Below are 24,251 nucleotides of genomic sequence, written 5' to 3'. Positions count from 1 at the left end.
GGTCTGTTAAGTTAGATAACCTCTCCTCCTCCATCATCAATCCTAACACCGGCGTGCCACAGGGCTGCGTGCTGAGCCCTCTTCTGTACTCCTTATCCACCCATGACTGCGTTCCTGTTTATGGCTCCAACACCATAATCAAATTCGCAGATGACACCACGGTGGTAGATCTGATCAAAGATGATGACGAGTCAGCCTACAGGGATGAGGTGCAGCACCTGGCTGTGTGGTGTGCCACCAACACACTGGAACCAAACACCCAGAAAACAGAGATCATTGTGTACTTCAGGCCACACCCCCATCTACATCAATGCCGAGTTCCTTGGCATCCACATCTCTGATGACCTCACCTGGTCCTTAAACACCTCCACCCTGGTCAAAAAGGCACAGCAGCTCCTTTACTTCATACAGAGCCTTAAGAAAGTTCATCCTTGTGGACATCCGCCTTACCATTGAGAGCATACTCACAAACTGCATCTCAGTGTGGTACAGCAATTGCTCCGCATCCGACCGCAAAGCACTCCAGCGGGTGGTGAAAGCTGCTCAACTGGCACCCAGTTAACTACAACTGAGAACATTTATCACAAGCGCTGCCTGGGCCTGCCTGGGATGCCTCACACCCTAATCATGGATTTTTTACCCTCCTTCAATCAGCAGGCGTTACACTCTCACACTAGTAATCTCAGGAAGAGTTTCTTTCCCGAGGCTGTGACCCTTCAGAACTCCACACCACCAATCTAACCGGCACCTGCTCTCTTACTGCATTGGTCACAGTACGTTACAAACATGTATTTGCACTATTCATATTTTTCACAGACCGTATATTGTCCAAGCTATCACACTGTACACTGGCCAACGTTGTTACTCTATAAAAATATGATTGCACTACTGATATTTTGCATAGACTATACATTGTTTAACAATACTATTGTAGACACAACCAACTGTATTTATCACCAGTTTTTACGTTGCTGCTGTTCATACTGTCCATACAGTATAGCCCTACATTGCACTCCTTTTTATATCATGTATACATACTCTGCTTAATTTTGTTAATAGCAACTCCACTGTACATACTGTAAGTTATAGCTTCACTTATCTGTTTAGAAAACACTATATTCTTGCACTTCTGATTAGATGCTAACTGCATTTCATTAGCTCTGTACGAGCACTCTGCATGATGACAATAAGTTAATTCTGATCTAATCTAATTTTAATATTAGGCCAGACAATCTTCAGATAAAACCTTCTGCTGGAAAAGCCGTTTCTGTACCTGGCTTTTGAATCGCTCGATCACCGCCAGAATAATATCCTCCTCCCCTCCCTCATCAGTTTTTATTATGAAGAACACAACATCCCCCAACAACTCCCCCCCCCACAAAAACACACACATTACACACACACACATTATACACTGAATGCACGCTCATCTGCATTAAACTGAATCAGACACAGACAGTGTCAGCGGATCGTATGAGAAGACACATAAGCGTGTGAGTAACAGTACGGGACAAACGGCTCGTTTAATGCCTTTGCCTTTTCCTATTACTCAAATAAGGCATTTGGCCTGCGTCATTAAACTCTCTTCAGCCGGAGCTGTCAGACGTTTATGAGTTTCACTGCTCTGTAGAGATTATGAAAAAAATAACAAAAAACTAAAAGGAATAACACACCCCACACAAAAGTTCTATGAATAAAATACTCACAGATATTTATGTAAAAATACCTCGTGAGGAGGTTCTTTCACAACATTTCTGTGTTTAAAATACATCCAATGGGTGTTAAGTCAAATTTATGAAAAGCAAAAATGAAGTAAAATACAAACATATCACACCAATGTGTTGTCCATCAGAAATGAATGATTGAATTATTGAAAATAACAACCCATAAATCATGACAACATGGCCCACAGCTCAACATTTCACCTGTAATATATAATTAAAAACAAAACTGACTCTATAACACATGCTCCTGGTCTTATTGTGAAAAAAATACATCTCTAAGTAAATTTCTAAATACTTTTTTTTAATAAATAAATTAATACATAAAGTTCTAAATAAATGTTTCTAAATGAATACATAAATACATGTTTTTTTTAATTTGCACCTTTTTTTAAATAACCATATGAATAAATTGAAAAATGCATTGAAAATACATTTCTAAACAACTTAACTACATTATTGTCACAATACGCTGTTATGGAAGCACGCGGAAACGTAAACAGTCTTTAATCCAAAGAACACGGGGGAAATCCACACAAACACACGTACACAACGAATAGACCTGACAGAGGAGAAATGCACAGACAAGAACTTAAATGCTAGGGATAATTAACAAACACAGGTGCACTGAATGACTAATTAAACTAAACGGGGACAGGAACATGACCAAATAAGGGAACACAGGAACAGAAACAGGGGCAAAACGCAACAAAACAGGTCCACAATCCTGACAATTATATAGCAAGTAAAAATAAAAATACTCTAAATAAACAGATAAACAGAGCATATAAATAAATAAATACATGTTTTATTTTTTAAGTTTCTTTCTTAGTAAATACATTTTGGAATCAATAAAATGCTAAAGAAAATACTTTTCTAAATAAATAAATACATTTCTAAATAAGTGAATATTTTTCTAACCAAATAAAAATCTACATTATAAATAAATAAATGCACACATACAATCTCTTTCATTTTTTTAGTCTATTATCTCAATCATTCACCATCAAATCGATTCCTGATGGGTGAAAACAAGTCTAGACCTAATTATATTTTTAATCTTGTGGTTTCATTGTGTTCACTTGTGTACAGCTTATACTGGAATCATTTGACAGAGCTTGACACCGAATTTAAAAAAAAATAATAATAAATAAAAAAAAAAAAAAACATCTATTTAACAGCAATTTTGAGCTGAATGCAACCAACATACTGTACAAAACACGTGTGAGTCTTTTGAAAATTGGTCTTTTGACTCAGAATAATATAGTAAATAGGCTATAGCCTTGGTCTAGGCAGCCATGATGATGTATATTATATCTGACATATTTGAATGGATCAGATGGTCCCAATACATTACAACAACAGTGATGGAAAGAGAAAAAACATGGACAAACCATTCTCTCTTGTTCAATGCTAATGCAGTATATGCTGGAATATGAGCAGTCACTTATTCCCGCGCCTCAGAACGTGCACAAATATTAAGCTCTCTCTGAAGTATTGTGTTTAAATGGACAAATTCACACAAAAATTTTCAAAATGCCCGTCTTGGTAAGTATCCTATAGCAGACATAGCCGGCTGAACGTATTGTATCAGTGCATTCTCTTAAAGTGACAGCGCTTTCTTAATATTAATAAAACAGCAACAACAAAGAAATCACTCACTGCTCTTGATTGAATAGCTTTTGTAACTTAAATGAAGATTAATCTTTAACTCATACAGTCAAATAGGCAATGCTCTTTTACATTTCATTACTTTATTCAATTTCTGTACCTAAAAACTAATGTTAGACCAACCTAAAAAAAAAAATATTTTATTTGTATATTTATTTTTATTTGACAGTATAGTTTTCCCAAAACATAGCATGCCGAACCTTACCGAAACCGTGATACAAACCGAACCGAGTAAGTTGAACCGTTCCACCCCTAACACTGTAAATGTACACTTGCGCCGACACAAATGCGTGTGAGCAGCAGAACAGCGTGTGAATGCGAGTTTGTCTGGTTTGAAAGGCAGGCGTCTGGAAGTGAAAAACACAAGCGTAGGCACAGTTCGACGGATAAGAGGCTCTCAAAACTCTGAACTTGCATTTCTCTTTTCTCCTGCTCGCAGATGTAGTGCTGAATAAACAGAACTTCATTTAACCCAGCGTCAGGCTGCTATTAAACACTGCTTTTCATACAAAACCGCAAAGTAAGAGAACAGCTATATTCGTCCACTTTTTAAGAATTCATTATTTAGTTAATTCATTATTTAGTACAGGCGTTGTTTAGAAATTAGCTATTAACTGCCAAATCCAATATTGAGTTGAGAGAAGACTGCAGTGAACTCTGAGCCGCTTGTTTTTCATGAGTAACCACAGATTTATGGCTTGACAAACTGCTTTTCTATAATACAAAACACCTGCGGCTCTGTTCCAATACCTCGTGAGCCATATACATGGACAGCATCCATGGACCAGATTGTGAAACTCTAATAAATACTTATATATATATATATATATATATATATATATATAATATAAATTTATGATAAATTAATTTTATTTAAAAAAATACAATAAATATAATTCTAAATAAATTTCTTATGAATACATTTTTAAGTTCATAAATAAATTACATTTTTAAATCAAATAAATTTTAAATGAATAAACTTAATGAATAAATGTATAAATACATAACACTTCTAAATAAACAAATAAATAAATACATCTCCAAACAAATACATTTTTTTTAAATAAAATTTCTAAATAAAAAAATAACTTTATAAATAATTTCCTGAATAAATAAAAATATATTTTTATTTTCCAAAACCTAGTGAGCAGCTTTGATTTCTAATTTCTAAATAAATACTTTTGAAACAAATGTCAAAATATTTAAATAAAAATATGTTTCTCTGTTTCAAAAAAATGTATTGCCTACATGGGCAGCATCCCAGATGGTCAAATTGAGACACTCGATAAATAAATAAATAAATAAAAAGATAGATAGAAGATAGATAGATAGATAGATAGATAGATAGATAGATAGATAGATAGATAGATAGATAGATAGACTTTTATAAATAAAGTCTAATTAAATAAATAAATAAAAATACTTTTATAAATAAAGATAAATAGATGCCTAAAAATAAAAAAATTACAAAAAAAAAAAATCTAAATAAATATCTAAATATTTTTCTAAATGTGTAAATAAACAATTAAATAAATAGATGCCTAAAAATAAATAAATTTCTAAACAAAGAAATGTATTAATAAATACATTTCTAAATAAATAAAAATACAATTTCTAAATAAACATATAAATAAAAATAAATAAAAATTCCTAAACAATATATTTCTAAATAAATAACTTTAAAAATAAAACTACTGTAACTCTAACACTAGCTTTCTACATTCTTTTTCTATTCTATACTTGTTTTCTTTGTATGTGTGTGGATGTGTGATTTCATGCTCGTAAATGAGTGTTATTAAAGCCCAAAGCATCTCTACACTGGTACATGAACACAAATGCTTAGAGCAATGTACGCTGGATTTCATGCACGGCTGAACATCTTAGCTGATGTAAACTTCTAGAGACTCTTAGTGGAGCTGTTCATGTAAACATGTGTGTTCATGTTACAGAAACTGGCTTCGATCTTCCAGGCAGAATACAGAAAATGAAAGAACCGTGAATGAACCCGAGCCGCACTGCTGTACGCGATTACAGAGGCAGTATGTCACCGGGTTTTGATCCAGACTTCAGATATCAGGCCTCAGAAGACACTACTAAACCTTCTTCAAACCTGCTACGCCGATGGACCACACGCCGGCTCCGTTCCACTCCTCTGATGGAGAGCCGTCAGATGCAAAGCCAAAACATCGCACGCTTAAGTTGACATGTAAGAGAGAACAAATGAACCCTGGATCAGCCAGAAGCAGCGCTTGATCCTGCTGCTGCCTTCAAGTCCTCCTGGGAAGTTCCTTCTTGTGAGTTTAGAAATAGTGATTATGATACGACCATGATTTTAACAGAAATAAAGTGTATGTGTTACGTAATTTTAGATTTCTTAATCTTTTTTTTCCTACCATTTTTGACATATTTTTGGTTATATTATATTATATATATATATATGTGTGTGTATTATATATTATATATATAGATATATATATATTAGGGCTGGCCCCCGACTAAAGATATTCCTAGTCGACTAACACTCCTGCATTTTAGCGATTAGTCGAATAATCGTTTCATTATGATATTGAATATAAAAACTTGCGTATATAACAAGGAAAGGTATAGTCCAAGTTGAAGTTTAACACTTCTATATGACAGAAAATGCTAAAGCATGATATTACGCGTTCAAAAATGAAAATGAAGCGCTTAAAACAGAATAGTTTTTCTTTAAAGTCTACAGCGCTTACGGACACCACAAAATCAGTGGCCGGAAACGTTATAGTCTAAGTATAACATAAAACAGCAATCAGACTGCCTGTGCATTTTAATAATTTATTATCAAAAATACAAACTGTAACAGTTTACATGTAAAAAAAAAAAACAGTTTTTGAATAATATAACTAAAATTCGTTCTTTAAAATACATTAAATAAACTTATTAGTAACTTAGGCCTAGTACAAAACAAGCCAAAAACAAAAAACCAAAAAATAAAAATGATTCTGTAGGAAAAACGCTGTTTGGTATTTGCAGTAAAATACAGTGAAAATTAATATAATTTTTATATTGTTCTAAAGGAAAATTAACAAAAACGAACAATTTAATAAATGCACATGGCAGCCAAAACTTATAATAAAAAAGGCGGCAAACAAATCAACAGCCTAAGTATTTGATTAATTGTTTAAACAACCGCACATATTTAAGACAAAAGGTGGAACAAATAATTTAAAGAACACTAATACAAATCAAAATAATCAGAGCAAAGCCGCAAACTGCCATTAAGAACGGACCGGATGTGTCTTGACCTGAAACAACAAATTGCGAACATCAAGACTAACTTTTTTCTTACAGAAGAAAAAACACAACTTCTGCATTATATAAAAACGAATATAACATAAAATTAATATGTATTTATTTATTTGTATAGCCTACCCGTTATTAAAAGTACCCGCTGATTTTTTTTTTTATATAGCCGAACAGATAGCAAAACAACACTACAAAAAGGAAATTAAGCATTCTTACCTAAGCTTTCAATTCGATTTTTTTTTTTTTTTATATTATGTGAGAGGAACACAGCTTGTCCACATTGTTGGGGAAGAAGGGAGCTTCTCGACTTGTTCACAATGAACCGGCCTTTGAAAAGATGCGCTCTGAAGTGCGCTTTGGTATACCGCGAGGCACGAGATCTCGTTGATCTTCGTTGCTTTGATGTCATGTCATACATGAATAAATGGTAAATGCAACCACTTGGATAAATCAGACGTCAGCTTCTTATTCTCTATCACAATTGTGTATTTATTTAGTAACATATTTTATCTGTCATAAGTCTCGTCTCGAGGTTTAGCTCCGCGTAGCATGTCATCAAAATATAATAATGTTTTTTTTGTTGGGAGCTTTTATATAAAATAGAGTTATTATCATTCATTCTAAATGTTACGCATATAGGCTACTGTGGCTACAAATAAACAGAAACACGACTCGACTGAATAAGCAGCTCATCGTCATCAGCCGCGTTTTAAAAATTCAAAAAATAAAACATAACGAAAATACATTTATTTCTGTGTGAATTAACTTTTGAGTCCTGATAATTGAATCATTATGATCAATGTATCACTTATAGTAAAACAACACTGATGCTTTTGAATTTAAATATTTAACAAAGCATGCAAACAAAAGGCCGCTGTTATCGTGTTCGTTTTGTGATCGCGCTAGTTCCAGTGACTTATTTCTCATTAGTTTTCTGATAACTTCTCTTTGTTGATTGGGTTGCATGACGTTGTGTCCTGAGAGGGCGTGTAAAGGGCGGGTTTTAGTCACGCGCAGCGGAGCGACTGGCCCGACTGTGGAAACGCTGCGCTTATTCTGGCTTCGTGCTACTGGCCCGAAAAGCTATTAGCCCCGCCCGGCCCGTTTTAAGCCCTGGCTCGCACTGGCCCGACAGTGGAAATGCGGCTACTGCTCTGCGCAGCCCCTGAATTGTGTACATTTTTTCACGTGATTTTTTTTTTGCGACGACTAACCACCTAATGAAAATGTATTCGACCAAGCCCTCTTCAAACATACTTTCTTTATATAGTATCACTCCACTTATATTAAACTTATATATATATATATGTGTGTGTGTGTGTGTGTGTGTAGTTTTTAGTTTAATTTCACTTCAGTTTTGGTAATTTTGTTATGTGCTTTTGTCTTTTTTTTTATTTCTTTTTTTTATGCATTTTTAACATTTCTATTCCGAAATTAACGGATAATTTTATATTTACTCTTTTGTCTTTTCTTTTTTTACCATGTATCTGAAAAATTAGTCATTATTTTAGTATTATTCATATGATACTGTGGAATTATTATATTATATAAATATAATTTATTTAGTTTTATATGAAAGTATTTAATCATATTTTCATTTAGCTTTTATTTTTATACCCTTAGTTTTCATTTTAAATGTAGGTTAGGATTTGCTCATTTTGCTATGTGCTTTTGTTCTTTTATTAGTCTTTTTCCTACATCCATTTATCTACCACAAACTAAACTAATTTTCTATTTAACTAACATAAATTTTTGTACTTCAACCTAAACGTATTTATTTCAATTACTCGTCAAGGGAACATTTCTAATTTTTGTTTACATGTTTCATATAATATTTATTTTTTTATGGCTTTAATTTCTTTTTCTTTTTTTTTTTAATTAACGAAAATGAGTTTTAATAGTTTTAGTTAACAATAAACTAAAATAAAAGAGGAAAAAGTCACAATTAATTATTACATTTAGAAACTGCAAACTTGCTAAACTTTAAACTTAATTTATTATTTACATTTATTTACATGAATTTTAAAAACTCCACGACACGACAAATTCCTCAAATTTAACGATATTCAAAACAGAACAAGAGAGAAAAATATATGTTTAAAACAAACAAATTATAGTTGCAGTTATTATAAATCAAAGACACCATTTTTTCACAGTGCAAATACAAATGTGCACTTTGTGCATGTTTTGCATGTTTGACATCAAATGCATTAGTTGCTTTGAAATATAAATCTCACGTTTCGGATGATTAAAAACTGTGACTTACAACTGTGACTTACTCCAGAGAATACTTACAAACAAACACCGGATGCTGCACTAGTGCAATTTCATCATTAGCATGCTGTCAGAAAGAATAAGAGGAAATGTAATCCGTCATAAATCAGCTAAATAAGAAGTTTTGGTTCCGATCTATCAAAATTCTTCATCAAACTAAACTGTATCATCAACATTCACAATCACACTTCATGATCAATACCAAATTAGCATCCACTAATACCGTCATTATGGTGGCGCTCATGTGAGATTGTCATGTAAATATACTCATCCCGATGCGTCTTGAAGGCAGCTTTAGTCTTCTACGCTAAAACTAAAACCATACAGAGTGAAAAGAGAAGGTCTCGCGGGTCATTTTAGAGGAGCTTATTGAGTGGGCGAGCGATGTGACAGTGTTCATTTAGAACTCAACAAGCATTGCTAATGTGATAAAGTTCAACGCTGGTGTGTGGGAGTTCAGCTTATCACAGAGCTGCATTAGCAGTCACTTCTAAACACAAAAACACGCACATAAACCCACTGCTAACAAACAATATTAGCTTTTAAAGGTATGCTAATGCTGCAGTTCAGACTGTTAGGACACAATGAGGCACGCTGAAGTGCAGAAGTTCGCATTATATTGGAGAAATTTTAATGGCTAAATGTCTTTGCATGTAAGCATGTGTTTTGCATTTGCATTCAAAAAATAAACATTGTCATTTTACTCACTGTATTGTGATTTAAACCTGAATGAGATGTTTATGCAGCAGAAACATTTAAAAAAAAAAAAAATCCCTTTCTATTAGGAAGTGAATTTTAGACATCATTTACTAAAAATTGTCCATTATGAGTGAAAAGTGATGTGACATACAGCCAAGTATGGTGACCCTTACTCAGAATTCGTGCTCTGCATTTAACCCATCCAAAGTGCACACACACACCATGAACACACACACACTGTGAACACACACACACCGTGAACACACACCCCGGCAGCAGTGGGTATAATTTATGCTGCGGTGCCCGGGGAGGAGTTGGGGGTTCGGTGCCTTGCTCAAGGGCACCTCAGTCGTGGTATTGCCGGCCCCAGACTCGAACCCACAACCTTAGGGTTAGGAGTCAAACTCTCTAAGCATTAGGCCACGACTTCCCCAAATGCAATAGCTTTCAAATGTCATTTGCACTCGCATACATTAAAACATGGTTATTCAAGACAACCCCACAACAATACAAAAAAAATCTACCAATGGAATCAACTGCATAGCAACACCACAGCAATCTACCACAACACCCTAGCAACCACATAGCAAAACTATAATGTCCCACAACACCACAGCAACCACATAGCAACACCATAGCAATCTACCAGAAAACCCCAGCAACCGCATAGCAACACCATAGTAATCTCCCACAACAACCCAGCAACCGCATAGCAACACCATAGCAATCTCCCATAACACCCTAGCAACCACATAGCAACACCACAGCAATCTCCCACAACACCCCAGCAACCGTATAGCAACACCATAGCAATCTACCACAACACCCCAGCAACCAGAAACCACATAGCAACACCATAGCAATCTCCCACAACACCCCAGCAACCACATAGCAACACCACAGCATTCTACCAGAACACCCCAGCAACTGCATAGCAACAAAACCCCGGCAACCACATACACCCCCCGGCAACCGCATAGCAACACCATACTAATCTCCCACAACAACCCAGTAACTGCATAGCAACACCATACTAATCTCCCACAACACCCCAGCAACCGCATAGCAACACCATAGCAATTTCCCACAATACCCCGGCAACCGCACAGCAACACCATAGCAATTTCACACAATACCCCGGCAACCGCACAGCAACACCATAGCAATTTCCCACAACACACTGGCAACTGCATAGCAACACCATAGCAATCTCCCACAACAAACCCAGCAACCGCATAGCAACACCATAGCAATCTACCAGAACACCCCAGCAACCGCATAGCAACACCACAGCAATCTACCACAACACCCCAGCAACTGCATAGCAACACCATAGCAATTTCCAACAACTCCCCGGCAACCGCACAGCAACACCACAGCAATCTCCCACAACACCCCGGCAACTGCATAGCAACACCATAGCAATTTCCAACAACTCCCCGGCAACTGCACAGCAACACCACAGCAATCTCCCACAACACCCCGGCAACTGCATTGCAACACCATAGCAATTTCCCACAACACACTGGCAACCGCATAGCAACACCATAGCAATTTCCCACAAAACCCCGGCAACCGCACAGCAACACCATAACAATCTCCCACAACACCCCAGCAACCACATAGCAACACAATAGCAATGTGTATTAGAAACAGCTAATTTTAGACATTATCTATTGAATATGTTCCACTGTGCAGCAGCTCTAGAATCAAACACAGTTCTGGCAGGTTTGATGTCAAATTGATTTTGCGCGTCTGGTGTCCATTTGCACCTGAACATTTTCTAAGCAGCATGATACTTTCATGATCCTTCGTTGTCATTTTTGGAGCCTGACATGCCTATTTTATTTCACTTTTAAGTAAAAAAAAAAAAAAAAGCCATGTGAACTTCTTCTGTTCCGCAAAAGAAAGAAAGTCCCATAGGTACAGGATGAAAGCGAGTAAATGATGACAGAAAGTTTATTTTTGGGTGAACTCGTATAATACGTGTAACTGTATAATATTAATTGCTAATACACACTGTAAGTCTTTCAGAAAGTGCAAATCCATACGGCTGAACTAGTGCCGCACACCCATAAAGAGCTCCTGAAAATCACTCTAGAATTACTAGATATTACATGACAGCTATTTATTTGCTGTCATAGTGAAATACGCTGGTGTTAGAGACGGCATTCTGCTTCTCAGACATCACACATCTTTAGATGAGCTTAAAAGCTGAAATGCTAAATTAAACCCCTCTGACTTCTGTCACTTTCACAGGCTAAAAATACAGAAATGATAAAAATAAGAAGATAATAAAAAAAAAAAAGACAATGCAATAAGAATATTGACCCATGAGTCTTCATCAAACAGACAGAGGAATAACAGCTCTTACTAAACTCATTAAATAAAAAAACAACAACAATAACATTCAAATCAAAAAACAACAACTACTATTTGTTGTGATATTTAAAAACAACAACAAACAATTCGACTTTTCACTTGACACATCACTTACAAAATCACTTAAAATATTAATAACTACATAACCATAATCTATCAATCACACAGCAACACTAAAGTAAACTCCTATGACATTCTAGCAACTGCATAGCTACACCATAGTAATCTCCTACAACACTCCTGCAACTGCATAGAAGTTCTAACTGCACAGTGACATCACAGTAATTTCCTACAACACTCTAGCAACTGCATAGCAACACCATAGTAACCCCTACAACACTGCTGCAACTGCATAGCAACACCATAGTAATGTCCCAAAACACATAGCAACACCAACTGCATAGCAACACCATAGTAATCTTCTACAACACTCTAGCAACTGCATAGCAACACCATAGTAACCAATACAACACTCTAGCAACTGCATAGCAACACCAAAGTAATCTTCTACAACAGTCTAGCAATAGCATAGCAACACCATAGTAACCCATACAACACTCTAGCAACTGCATAGCAACACCATAGTAACCAATACAACACTCTAGCAACTGCATAGCAACACCATAGTAACCCCCTACAACACTCCTGCAACTGCATAGAACACCATAGTAATCTTCTACAACACTCTAGCAATGGCATAGCAACACCATAGTTACCTATTCAACACTCTAGCAACTGCATAGCAACACCAGAGTAACCAATACAACACTCTAGCAACTGCATAGCAACACCAGAGTAACCAATACAACACGCTAGCAACTGCATAGCAACACCAGAGTAACCAATACAAACCTCTGGCAACTGCATAGCAACACCAGAGTAACCCATACAACACTCTAGCAACTGCATAGCAACACCAGACAAAACCATTCAACACTCTAGCAACTGCATAGCAACACCAGAGTAACCCCCTACAACACTCTAGCAACTGCATAGCAACACCAGAGTAACCCATTCAACACTCTAGCAACTGCATAGCAACACCAGAGTAACCCATTCAACACTCTAGCAACTGCATAGCAACACCAGAGTAACCCAGCTGCAACGCTAGCAACTGCATAGCAACACCATAGTAACCCCTGCAACACTCTAGCAACTGCATAGCAACATCAGAGTAACCCATACAACACTCTAGCAACACCATAGCAACACAAAAAAAACCCTAACAACAACATAGCAACTGCATAGCAACACTAGAGTAACCCATACAACACTCTAGCAACTACATAACAACACCATAGTAACCAATACAACACTCTAGCAACTGCATAGCAACACCAGAGTAACCAATAAAATAGCAACACCAACCTACAACCACTCTAGCAACTGCATAGCAACACCAGAGTAACCCCCTACAACACTCTAGCAACTGCATAGCAACACCATAACAACACATACAACACGCTAGCAACTGCATAGCAACACCAGAGTAACCCCTACAACACTCTAGCAACTGCATAGCAACACCAGAGTAACCCATACAACACGCTAGCAACTGCATAGCAACACCAGAGTAACCCATGCAAACACTCTAGCAACTGCATAGCAACACCAGAGTAACCCTAACAACATGCTAGCAACTGCATAGCAACACCAGAGTAACCAATACAACACTCTAGCAACTGCATAGCAACACCAGAGTAACCCATAAAACACTCTAGCAACTGCATAGCAACACCAGAGTAACCCATACAACACTCTAGCAACTGCATAGCAACACCAGAGTAACCTCAGCAACACTCTAGCAACTGCATAGCAACACCAGAGTAACCCCTACAACACTCTAGCAACTGCATAGCAACACCAAAGTAACCCCCTACAACACTCTAGCAACTGCATAGCAACACCAGAGTAAACCATACAACACTCTAGCAACTGCATAGCAACACCAGAGTAACCAATACAACACTCTAGCAACTGCATAGCAACACCAGAGTAACCCCTACAACACTCTAGCAACTGCATAGCAACACCAGAGTAACCAATACAACACGCTAGCAACTGCATAGCAACACCAGAGTAAACCATACAACACAAAACAAACCAAATGCATAGCAACACTAGAGTAACCCATACAACACTAGCAACTGCATAGCAACACTAGAGTAACCCATACAACACTCTAGCAACTGCATAGCAACACCAGAGTAACCCATACAACACTCTAAGCAACTGCATAGCAACACCAGAGTAATAGTAACATCAAAAATACAAGTAAGTAGCAACACCAGAGTAACCCATTCAACACTCTAGTAACCACATAGCAATACTACTAGTAACATTCCATAGTGATGGTGGCGACTCAGCAAGGGCAAACACGCCTCACAATGTCTTTTCACAGATTTCAGAGTTTAGTACAAATTCAGTTTCATTCCAATATTGCAATATCATTTCTGGTCATATTTCACAGAGTCAGTTGTGGTACACATCAGTTGTAATATCTGCTGTGAGCCGCTCAGGACAGTGCAGTGATTTCTGAGGGTAATTGATCAGAGAGGCATCACACCTCAGTTAGCCGCGATCCTTTTCATTTCTAATGAGCTGTGCTGAAACGCACCGCCGCTTTAAGCACATCTTTTTTCTGGTGTGAATCCTTCGTCTGCGTTTCGCTACACTGGCAGAATTCAGCCGACTGCACACGCAAAAACCATCAGCATAAATTCACTTTACCTCCAAATCAGCTCAAATTCAAACGCGCTAATGTGGGACAAACGTTCTGTCCTGCTACAGCGGAGCGACTATGAGTCCAGCTCTCATTTCGCTTACAAACGTCAATCAAACACAAGTGCTGACTTGAGTCTGTCTCATTAATCTCACGCTCGTCTCATCTGAGCTCAGGGAATGTCGGAAGAACTGATTAATGGCCTTTTCAAAAGCATAAGAAAGATTATTTTAAATTTTAAATCTGGTTCAGTCCTCTTCCATACGTGCCAGACATGGCCTATTGCAGTGTAAAGCGCTCTACAGAGCTCATTTAACAAATGCCAAACTAGCAAAATTGTTTCCAGATTGGAGTGATGCTTGTCATCGCTGCAGGCAATCTCCATATGTTCTGGAGTTGCCCTCGGCTGACAAACTTTTGGTTCAATGTATTTGATAGCATAGACTTAGACACTAAGCCCTTGACAGTTCTTTTTCATCATTTCCTCGAGACCTGATCTGACCGTCTCATCCCACCAGGTCATCGCCATCACTACTGTTTTAGCTGGATGAGCTATTCTCCTCAAATGGAAACATGTTTTGAGTGGGTTTATATTGAGATGATCTGTAATTTCTTATTTTTCACTGAATGCATTGTGTATGGTCTTGTTAAAATACCATTTTTTTTTAAATGCCCAAAAAACCTAAACAGTCTCAATTATCAAGCTGTTTTGATTTTCTGAGCAGTATGATGTCATACTGCTCAGGCCCCGCCCACGACCAATGATGGACTGTCCCGTATTAGCATATCTCCGCCCTCAGGCAGGTGTAAGCTGTCTGACAATTTTCTCCGTGCTTGAGAAGCTGTAGCTTGTAAGCAATGCAGGTGTTTTGTAGTTGGATTTTTTTTCATGCATCGAAACGGGTCGCTGTGAACAGAGCTGCTTTTGACAGGATAAAAAAGGTGTTGTTTCACATAACCATTAAGGAATTTTAACCAAAGTATGTTACAGACATTTCATGAAAACCCTAAAGCATCATACTTACAACGTGTGGAAAATGGGCATCCGATGTTCCCTTTAAAGGTTGAAAATCCAATTTAAACATAACTTTTATTATATTATATTATATTATATTATATTATATTATATTATTGTTTTATATATTATATTTTTGTCTTCTTTTCAGTGCACATTTCAAAATTCTTAAATCAAGATACATTTACTTGAGAAGCGAAATATCTTGATATTAAGTCTTGTTTTATAAGAAAATTATCTGACAGATCAATTATGTTGTTAGATGTTTGTTTTTTGTTTTAGGCATAATCTTTAAGGATGTTTCAATATATTTTTTGTTTGTTTGTTTGTTTTATTTATTTATTAATTAATTTGTTCATTCAATCTATCAAATTATATATATATATATATATATATATTATAGATATATATATATATATATATATATATATATATATATATATATATATATATATATATATATAAATAAATATAATTTTTTTTTTTTTTTAGTCCATGCAACTTTTTAAATACCTTGAAATAAATTTTTTTCATTTGTGGAAACACACAAATCAAATTAAATTTTACATTTTTTTTTTTTGCTTTTAGCTTTTAGCTTTTTGTTTGTAATAATATTAAAAAAATAATTATCTTCTCATTAACTAAATTTTTAGTTTGGGAAACCATGGTCTTACCTTAATCAGAAAACCTTTTTTTTTTTTTTGTGTGTGTGTGTGTGTGGTGTGTAATGCATGCAACATTTAATTCCACGACTTTATGCATTCAAGACTTTCTACTCCAGTTTAAGACCTTTTCAGGCCCTTAATCTGAAAACCCCCGAATACCCTGTGTTAAACATGATCTATTATCTAGGATTCAATCATTAATCTGCTTTTCATCAGCTCACAAACCACTAGTTTAACCTGCTCTAATGCAATGACATCCAGACATCTGTAAGTATAGTTTTCATGGCCGCCGTGTGACTGCCAATGCATTAATGAATGATTCATGTCACTTCACCTACAGCTGAACAAACACCTCTTCAGAAGAGATGCCATCTCTCTGCACTCGGCTCTGAAGTCTGTCTCAGCGTATATCTCGATCCTCTGTACATGTTAAAGCAGAAACTATTCACACGGCACACAGAGGTAAATCCAGACATCACTAAAACCGTCACGGCCAACGTGCGAAGCCTGCCCAAGTTCAAATAGCAGATTTCGGCAGAGCTTAGCCTCGAAAGAGCTGCAGATTTGCATTTTGAGCCGTAAAGTTTTGAAGACTGTTTCGGAGGTAAACATGATGTTTTCTCGCTGTCGTAATCCCGTTACACTGATGCTCAGTCACATTAGTCATCCTGAGATATAGAGAAGTGTCATGTGAGGAAAACTCATATAGCACCAGTGACTAATCGCTCTATAGTCAAAACCTCGCTGAATTCAACAAGCTCGCTCAATTACACCCTCCGTCAATGTCAAACATCAGCTCCTGATGAATGCTACGGCTGACGCGCAGTTTTACAGAGGAGCTTCACCAAGCATTGGGACGGCTTTACTGAGCAACAAAATCTGGGCATTTATTTATTTATATAGGTTTATTTTTTGCAGATGCACCACAGTCGAGCGCTGAAGGTCTGAGATGGTTTGATATCTATTTATAATCCGTTTTATTCACATCTATCTCTTCGATACAATTCATATCAGCAATTACAAATCACAATCATGCAGCTAAAATCTGGATCCGCGTACAGTGTTGGTGCTGTAAGGAGCTTATGACGGCAGAGAACTACGAATAACAGTCTTTTAATAAACCTACGGGAGAAAGTAAGAGAACACATAGCACTACCAACATGAAACATGCAATACAGAACTCAGGAGTACACAGGAGACAAACGACATAATTAATAAACACAGGAAACGAATGAACTAATCAGAACAAAAGAAAACTAGGTCACAGGCAAGTAGAACAGCAAACACTGACTAGACATGTTACACATATAAATACATTAAACGTTTACATATTTACTGATATGCAATGCAAATAAAACAGATGAATGCACGTGTGACCCTGGAGCACAAAAGCAGTCTTAAGTCTCTGGGGTATATTTGTAGCAATAGCCAAAAATACATTGTATTGGTCAACATTATCCATTTTTCTTTTATGCGAAAAGTCAAATCAAATTAAGTAAAGATATTAAGTAAAAGGTTGTTTTAATAATTTCAGCTATGTTTTGTCTTGTTGACTATATGTAAACATCTTTTATGTAAAATATCTTACTCAGGACAGTACTAAATAAACAATTACATGCATTTTGTATGATCTTCTCTTCACATTACTCACATTTTCAAAGATTCTGCAAGGGTTCCTAAACTTTTTGGCATGCCACTGTACACACACACACACACACACACACACACAGTATAATATATGTGATATATACATGCATTCAAACAAAGCTATATAAATGCATTCTATATAAATGCATTCAAACAAAGCTATATAAATATAAAAGAATATATATTCTACCCATATAAATAAAAACAATATATTCCATTAAAAATCTCTCTCTCACACACACATGCATAGTGTAAAATAAATATATGTAAAAACATGCATTTAAACAAATTAAATCTGGGCTTGATTGGTCTGTAAGTGTAAAACAGCTGAAAATGTAGTTTGAAGTTTATTTAGGCAGTTTGTGTTGTAGGTGGTTACTAGGCCGTTGCTAAGGTGTTCTGAGCAGTTGCTAAGCAGTTGATACAGCATGATACTTCGACAGAGAGCCAGACTCAGAAGACTCCATCAGTGTAAGTCTGAGGGATTTCTGGGATATTTCTTTATCTGCTTGAAGTCTGATCAGTAAGAACAAGATAAAACGTCCGAAGTCAGAGCAGGCTGGAGGTCTGCGGTGAGTCTGCTCGCTCCACGAGGGTCCAGAGACAGACATTTCACTCTTAGTTTCGAGAGAAGCCTGAGGCGAGTTTTCACACTAGCAGTACATTAGCACACATAATAAATCAAACACACCTTTCAGTCTGAGTTTGTGTCTGACTATCGTGAAGCCAGTACACCTCATTAACACCACGCGAGTCGATGACATCATGAAAAGTCACGGTCTCCAGTTCTTCGAGTTACTATAAAACACCGTCGCATCTTCAGAAAGGCTTTTGTTTTGATTTGCGCTGCTTCTGTCATCTGTTGTGTAGGAGGTGACATCTGTTCAGCCCGAGCTAATAATATCTCTCATCCGGCAAGAACTAAAGCACATCAACAAGATTTACAAAGCAAATAAGATATAAAAAGCCAGGCTGAAATAAACCACTACCGACAAGATAAACTAGTTTACTGACTGTGATCAGTGATAGTGCTGTTTTCACTTTAACACACTTATCTGCGTGTCAGGAGCGTGTTATCTGGGCATAACTGCACCGTATCGCAACAAAACAGACGTAAAAGCATCTGGATTCTGCACTGATCTTATTCATCAGAGGTTAGGTGCATTACTTTCCTGTCTTTAAAGAAAATAACACTAAGATCAACTCAAATTTCCTTTTGAGAAGGAACGTCCAAATTATGATATAAACTTACATTTATGAGACAAAAAAAAAGTCCATGAATAGAAGAGTTCAAGTAGTGAGAGAAAACTATGTGACATATCTTAAAAAATATGAACAAAAAAAAAACTCTGAAATTGTTCATTTTGAGAGAAGGAACGTCTAAATTAAAAGTCCAAATTGTGAGATATAAACTAAAAAACTCCAAATTGTGAGATATAAATTACATTTCTGAGACAAAAAGTAAAAATAATTTGATATAAACTACATTTATGAGACAAAAAAGTCCAAATTGTGAGATATAAACTACATTTCTGAGACAGAAAAGTCCAAATTGTGACATAAACTTGAATTTATGAGACAAAAAAGTCCAAACTGTGAGATATAAACTACATTTCTGAGACAAAAAGTCCAAAAAAGTCAATTGTGACACTGTGAGATATAAAACTACATTTCTGAGACAAAAAGTCCAAAAACTGGGGAGTACCACAACAAAAAGTCCAAATTGTGAGATATAAACTACAATACAAAAACAAAAAATCCAAATATATAAAATAAACTTGAATTTATGAGACAAAAAAGTCCAAAGTGTGAGATATAAACTACATTTCTGAGACAAAAAGTCCAAATTGTGAGATATAAACTACATTTCTGAGACAAAAAGTCCAAATTGTGAGATATAAACTACATTTATGAAACAAAAAGTCCAAATGGTGAGATATAAACTACATTTCTGAGACAAAAAACTCCAAATTGTGAGATATAAATTACATTTCTGAGACAAAAAGTCCAAATGGTGAGATATAAACTACATTTCTGAGACAAAAAAAAAAAACCAAAAGATAAAAAAAAAAACTACATATAAAAAAACTCCAAATGGTGAGATATAAACTACATTTATGAAACAAAAAGTCCAAATGGTGAGATAAAAAACTACATTTATGAAACAAAAAGTCCAAATTGTGAGATATAAACTACATTTCTGAGAATAAAAGTCCAAATTATAAGATATATTCTCACATTTCTGAGACAAAAAGTCTAAACTGTGAGATATAAACTACATTTCTGAGATTTCTGAGACGAAAAGGTCTAAATTGTGTTTTTTTAAATCATGTGATAACTACATTTCTGAGAATTTTTTTTTTTTTTTAAATCATGTGATAAAAAGTTGCAGTTATCTTTTCATTTCTTTTTTTAATTGGTCAGCTTCTGTATTAAGCAACATGTCATCAGACTCATTCCTGCAGAAACAAATGCACCAGAAATAACACACCAGCACCAGACGTGTATATACAAACCATCACTAATCTGATCTGAAGCGTGACGTGTCGAGATGAGCTCGTGGAGGTTTTAAAGCAGTCGAGTGCCTCTCTTAACAATCACCATCGGCGATCCCCAAGCACCAAGAACCGAAAAAAGCAAAAACAACAGACTGGAGAGCATCTCTGTCCGTACAGCCAGCTGACCTCTGAATAATTCACATAAACACCAGCTGTAAAAGAGAAACTTTACAACCGCACCAAACAAAACACTACAGACGAGTCCGCCAGAAAGAATAAAACACCCTGTTCATGATCAGAAATTCATTCATGCTCCACAAACACTGTATGATTGCACGAGGATGTTTGGCATTTTCTGCCAGCCGAATGTTATTAAGATTCGTAACCTCGTGGTCACATTCTCATAGACCGAACGGACCCTCGAGGTACAACAAACACCTTCTTACATTTACATGGTAGAAATGTGACACACAGTTTATTCTGAGGGAATTATTTTGTTGGTAGGCCCCGAGTGACTCCTGTGACATTAATCCTCCAGACAGACTGACGCCTGCACAGGACACGGTTCACTCCAACTGAAAAACAAAAAAAAAAAACACAAACAAACAAACAATCAAAAACAAACAAACCCTCCACACAAACAACAACAAAAAAAAAAATCCATCAAAAACAAACACAAAATCATATCAGATGTGTTCATTAACTCTCAGCAACTTCACAGATTAATTAATATGAGTTGTACAGTTCTATTCTCTGACTCTGTGTCAGGTATTGACTCATCTGTGTCTATTTGTGTTTCACCAAAGAAATTTTAGGGAGAAACATTCGAGAAACTTGAGCAAAATGAAAACATGACATCTGATCTATAAAAGAGCAACATCTGACCAATATATCTAAATACCGATAGAAAATACAATTTGTACAGTGTGTGTGTGTGTGTGTGTGGACAGTGTGTGTGTGGGGTGCGGCGCGAGCGTGTGTGTGTGTTTGTATGCGTGCGTGCGTGTGTGAGTGCATGTGTGTGTGTGTGTGTGTGTGTGTGCGCTTGTGTGTGTGAATGTGAGTGCGAATGTGAGTGCGTGTGTGTGCGTGCGTGTGTGTGTGTGTGTGTGAGTGCTTGTGTGTGCGTGAGCGTGTGAATGTGTGTGTGCGTGCATGTGTGTGTGTGTGTGTGTGTGTGTGCGTGCGTGAGAGTGTGTGTGTGTGTTTGTATGCGTGCGTGCGTGTGTGAGTGCTTGTGTGTGCGTGAGCGTGTGAATGTGTGTGTGCGTGCATGTGTGTGTGTGTGTGCGCTTGTGTGTGTGTGAATGTGTGTGTGTGTGTGTGCGTGCATGTGTGAGTGTGTGTGCGCATCTGTGTGTGAATGTGAGTGTGTGTGTGTGTGTGTGTGTGTGCGTGCGTGCGTGCGTGCGTGTGTGTGAACATGTGAATGTGTGTGTGTGTGCTTCTGAATAAAACTATTATTCTAAACTAAATTATAGTTTTTAAAACTGAACTACATATACTAAACTAAACACTACACACACACATACTGTATATTATTAATTTAATTATAGGCTCATGAAAATGCATGTTCCTCATATTCATAATCCTTTGTAACAGGAAGTCATGGTTGGACAATTTAATGCTCCTAGTCACCCTAGTGTGCTAACAGAATGTAAACATGAATAGAAATACACTTCAGAGATATTTTACTCATAAGAATATCTAGGGGTGCCAAGGATTGCGGCCAACATGCATTGGAGAAAAACATTTATTTCATAATGAGATTTTCTCCCCACTTTCCATTGTTTAACCCTAACCCTAATTTCAATGATAGGTTAGAATTATGAGAAATTTTTTAATGAAAGATCAAAAAAAGATAAAAAAAATGAAACTTTACATTTACATTTATTCATTTAGCAGATGCTCTCACAGCCATCTTTGCTCATATTTACCAAGGGTGCCAATATTAGTGGAGGGCACTCTGTATATATATACATATACAAGACTGCTTAGCGGTTGCATGATAAATATATAACCATAAACACAAAAAAATTACATACCTTTAACAAAAAAAAATGACCACCTTTAATGATGAGAAAAAACGAATAACAGACACATACACTGACATAAACAGACACAAACCAGTAATCTTGAGGGTTTACCTGCTGAATCCTCCTGTAATGCTGACGGTGGCGGATGGGTTGACACAGATAACAGCTTCCTCCACTAAAATCTTCAGAGCGCTGGCCTCTGTCCTGCTCACCGGCTTACTGATGTCCTCATAAAACAAGAACCCTGAGCAGAGCGGATGAAAAAAAAATTATATGACAAACGTCAACAGATTTGTAGAAATGTAGCATTGCATCAGTGTCTCATCAATCAGATGCTCTGCAGTGAATGGGTGCCGTCAGAATCTTAATGCTGGATTTGTTTGAGCTTTAGTTTTCTCCAGATGTTAACTGATGGACTGGAGTGCTGTGGATTACTTGTGGATTATTGTGATGTTTTTTATCAGCTGTTTGGACTCTCATTCTGACGGCACCCATTCACTGCAGAGCATCCATTGATGAGACACTGATGCAATGCTACATTTCTACAAACCTGATGAAGAAACAAACTCATCCTAATCTCAGATGACCTGAGGGTGAGCACACTTGCAGTACATTTACGTTTTTGGTGAACTATTCCTGCAATGTAAAAAAATAAATAAATGGTACTTCCAGTGAAAACTTTCTTTGTGAGCCTTAAAGAGAAATATACAGTAGACGTTCCTGGTTTTTATCTTGGTGTTTTTGATCTGCTTTCTAATATTGTGAACTTCTTCCCTTGTGCTGCTGTCACACTTAATAGAGCACAACTGTCGGTTTCCAGAAATAAAAAAAACATTAATTTCCTCCATAGAGAAAACGACTTTCAAAGCACAAAGAACCACAAACTACAAACTCAATTTAAATTTAAATTTGATAAAAACAACAAAAAAACAAACAAACACACAAATCTAAAACATAAAACAAACTACACTGTAACCAACTAAAATCGTGACGAGAGATTCATCACATAGAGTTCTCAAACTACTAACATTTTTGCATATATCTGAATTGTAACTAAGTTAAAAATATATATGATATAAGTTCAAAGGGAATCGAATCCAAAGATTTGTAACCAACTTGATTCAAAATTGATAGTTTACACTTAATCAACTATTCGACCAAAAAAACAAAAAAATTATAACACCACAATTACAATATTTATACTAACACCATCCCCAAAGCCAAACATAAAAAATACCACCTACAAATAATTAACAAAAAACATCTGGGCATGAGGTTAGCTTTATAAACACATAACACAAGACAAAACAAAACTAAAATAAAATATTTGCTACAATATATTATATATCCACAAAAATACTCACTAAACAAACACAAAAAAAACACACACAGATGAGAGTTACTGAATTTACTGAGTTTGAATAGAGTCCCAAACTGATCGTTGAAAACAATTGTGCTGACAAACAGGAGTTTTAGTTGAAATTGTGACACATTTTTCAGAATTTTTCAAGAATTTCTTTTTTAGAACTTTCTGATGATTAGAAACTTCAAAAGAACAGCCTTGATTTGAAATAGACTTTTTTTGTAACATTATAATTGTCTTTACTATCATTTAATTTAATGCATCTTTGTCAAG

At 36.2% G+C, this 24,251-nt stretch overlaps 1 protein-coding gene across 1 annotated transcript in view; it reads right to left on the bottom strand.

Moving 5' to 3' along the window:
- Positions 1-24,251, bottom strand: part of LOC109062343 (DNA nucleotidylexotransferase-like) — a 121,798-nt gene that overhangs the window by 64,461 nt on the left and 33,086 nt on the right. The window contains exons 6-8 of the mRNA XM_042736142.1: positions 22,727-22,859; positions 5,492-5,585; positions 1,274-1,324 (exon numbers count right to left, since the gene is read on the bottom strand). Of these exons, the coding sequence (XP_042592076.1) occupies positions 1,274-1,324; positions 5,492-5,585; positions 22,727-22,859 (278 nt within the window). The remainder of the gene's footprint in view (positions 1-1,273; positions 1,325-5,491; positions 5,586-22,726; positions 22,860-24,251) is intronic.

This window comes from Cyprinus carpio, chromosome B13, assembly GCF_018340385.1.
Source record: "Cyprinus carpio isolate SPL01 chromosome B13, ASM1834038v1, whole genome shotgun sequence".
Taxonomy (NCBI): domain Eukaryota; kingdom Metazoa; phylum Chordata; class Actinopteri; order Cypriniformes; family Cyprinidae; genus Cyprinus; species Cyprinus carpio.
The sequence above is the reverse complement of the archived record's forward strand: the minus strand, read 5'-3'. Positions and strand labels throughout refer to the sequence as shown.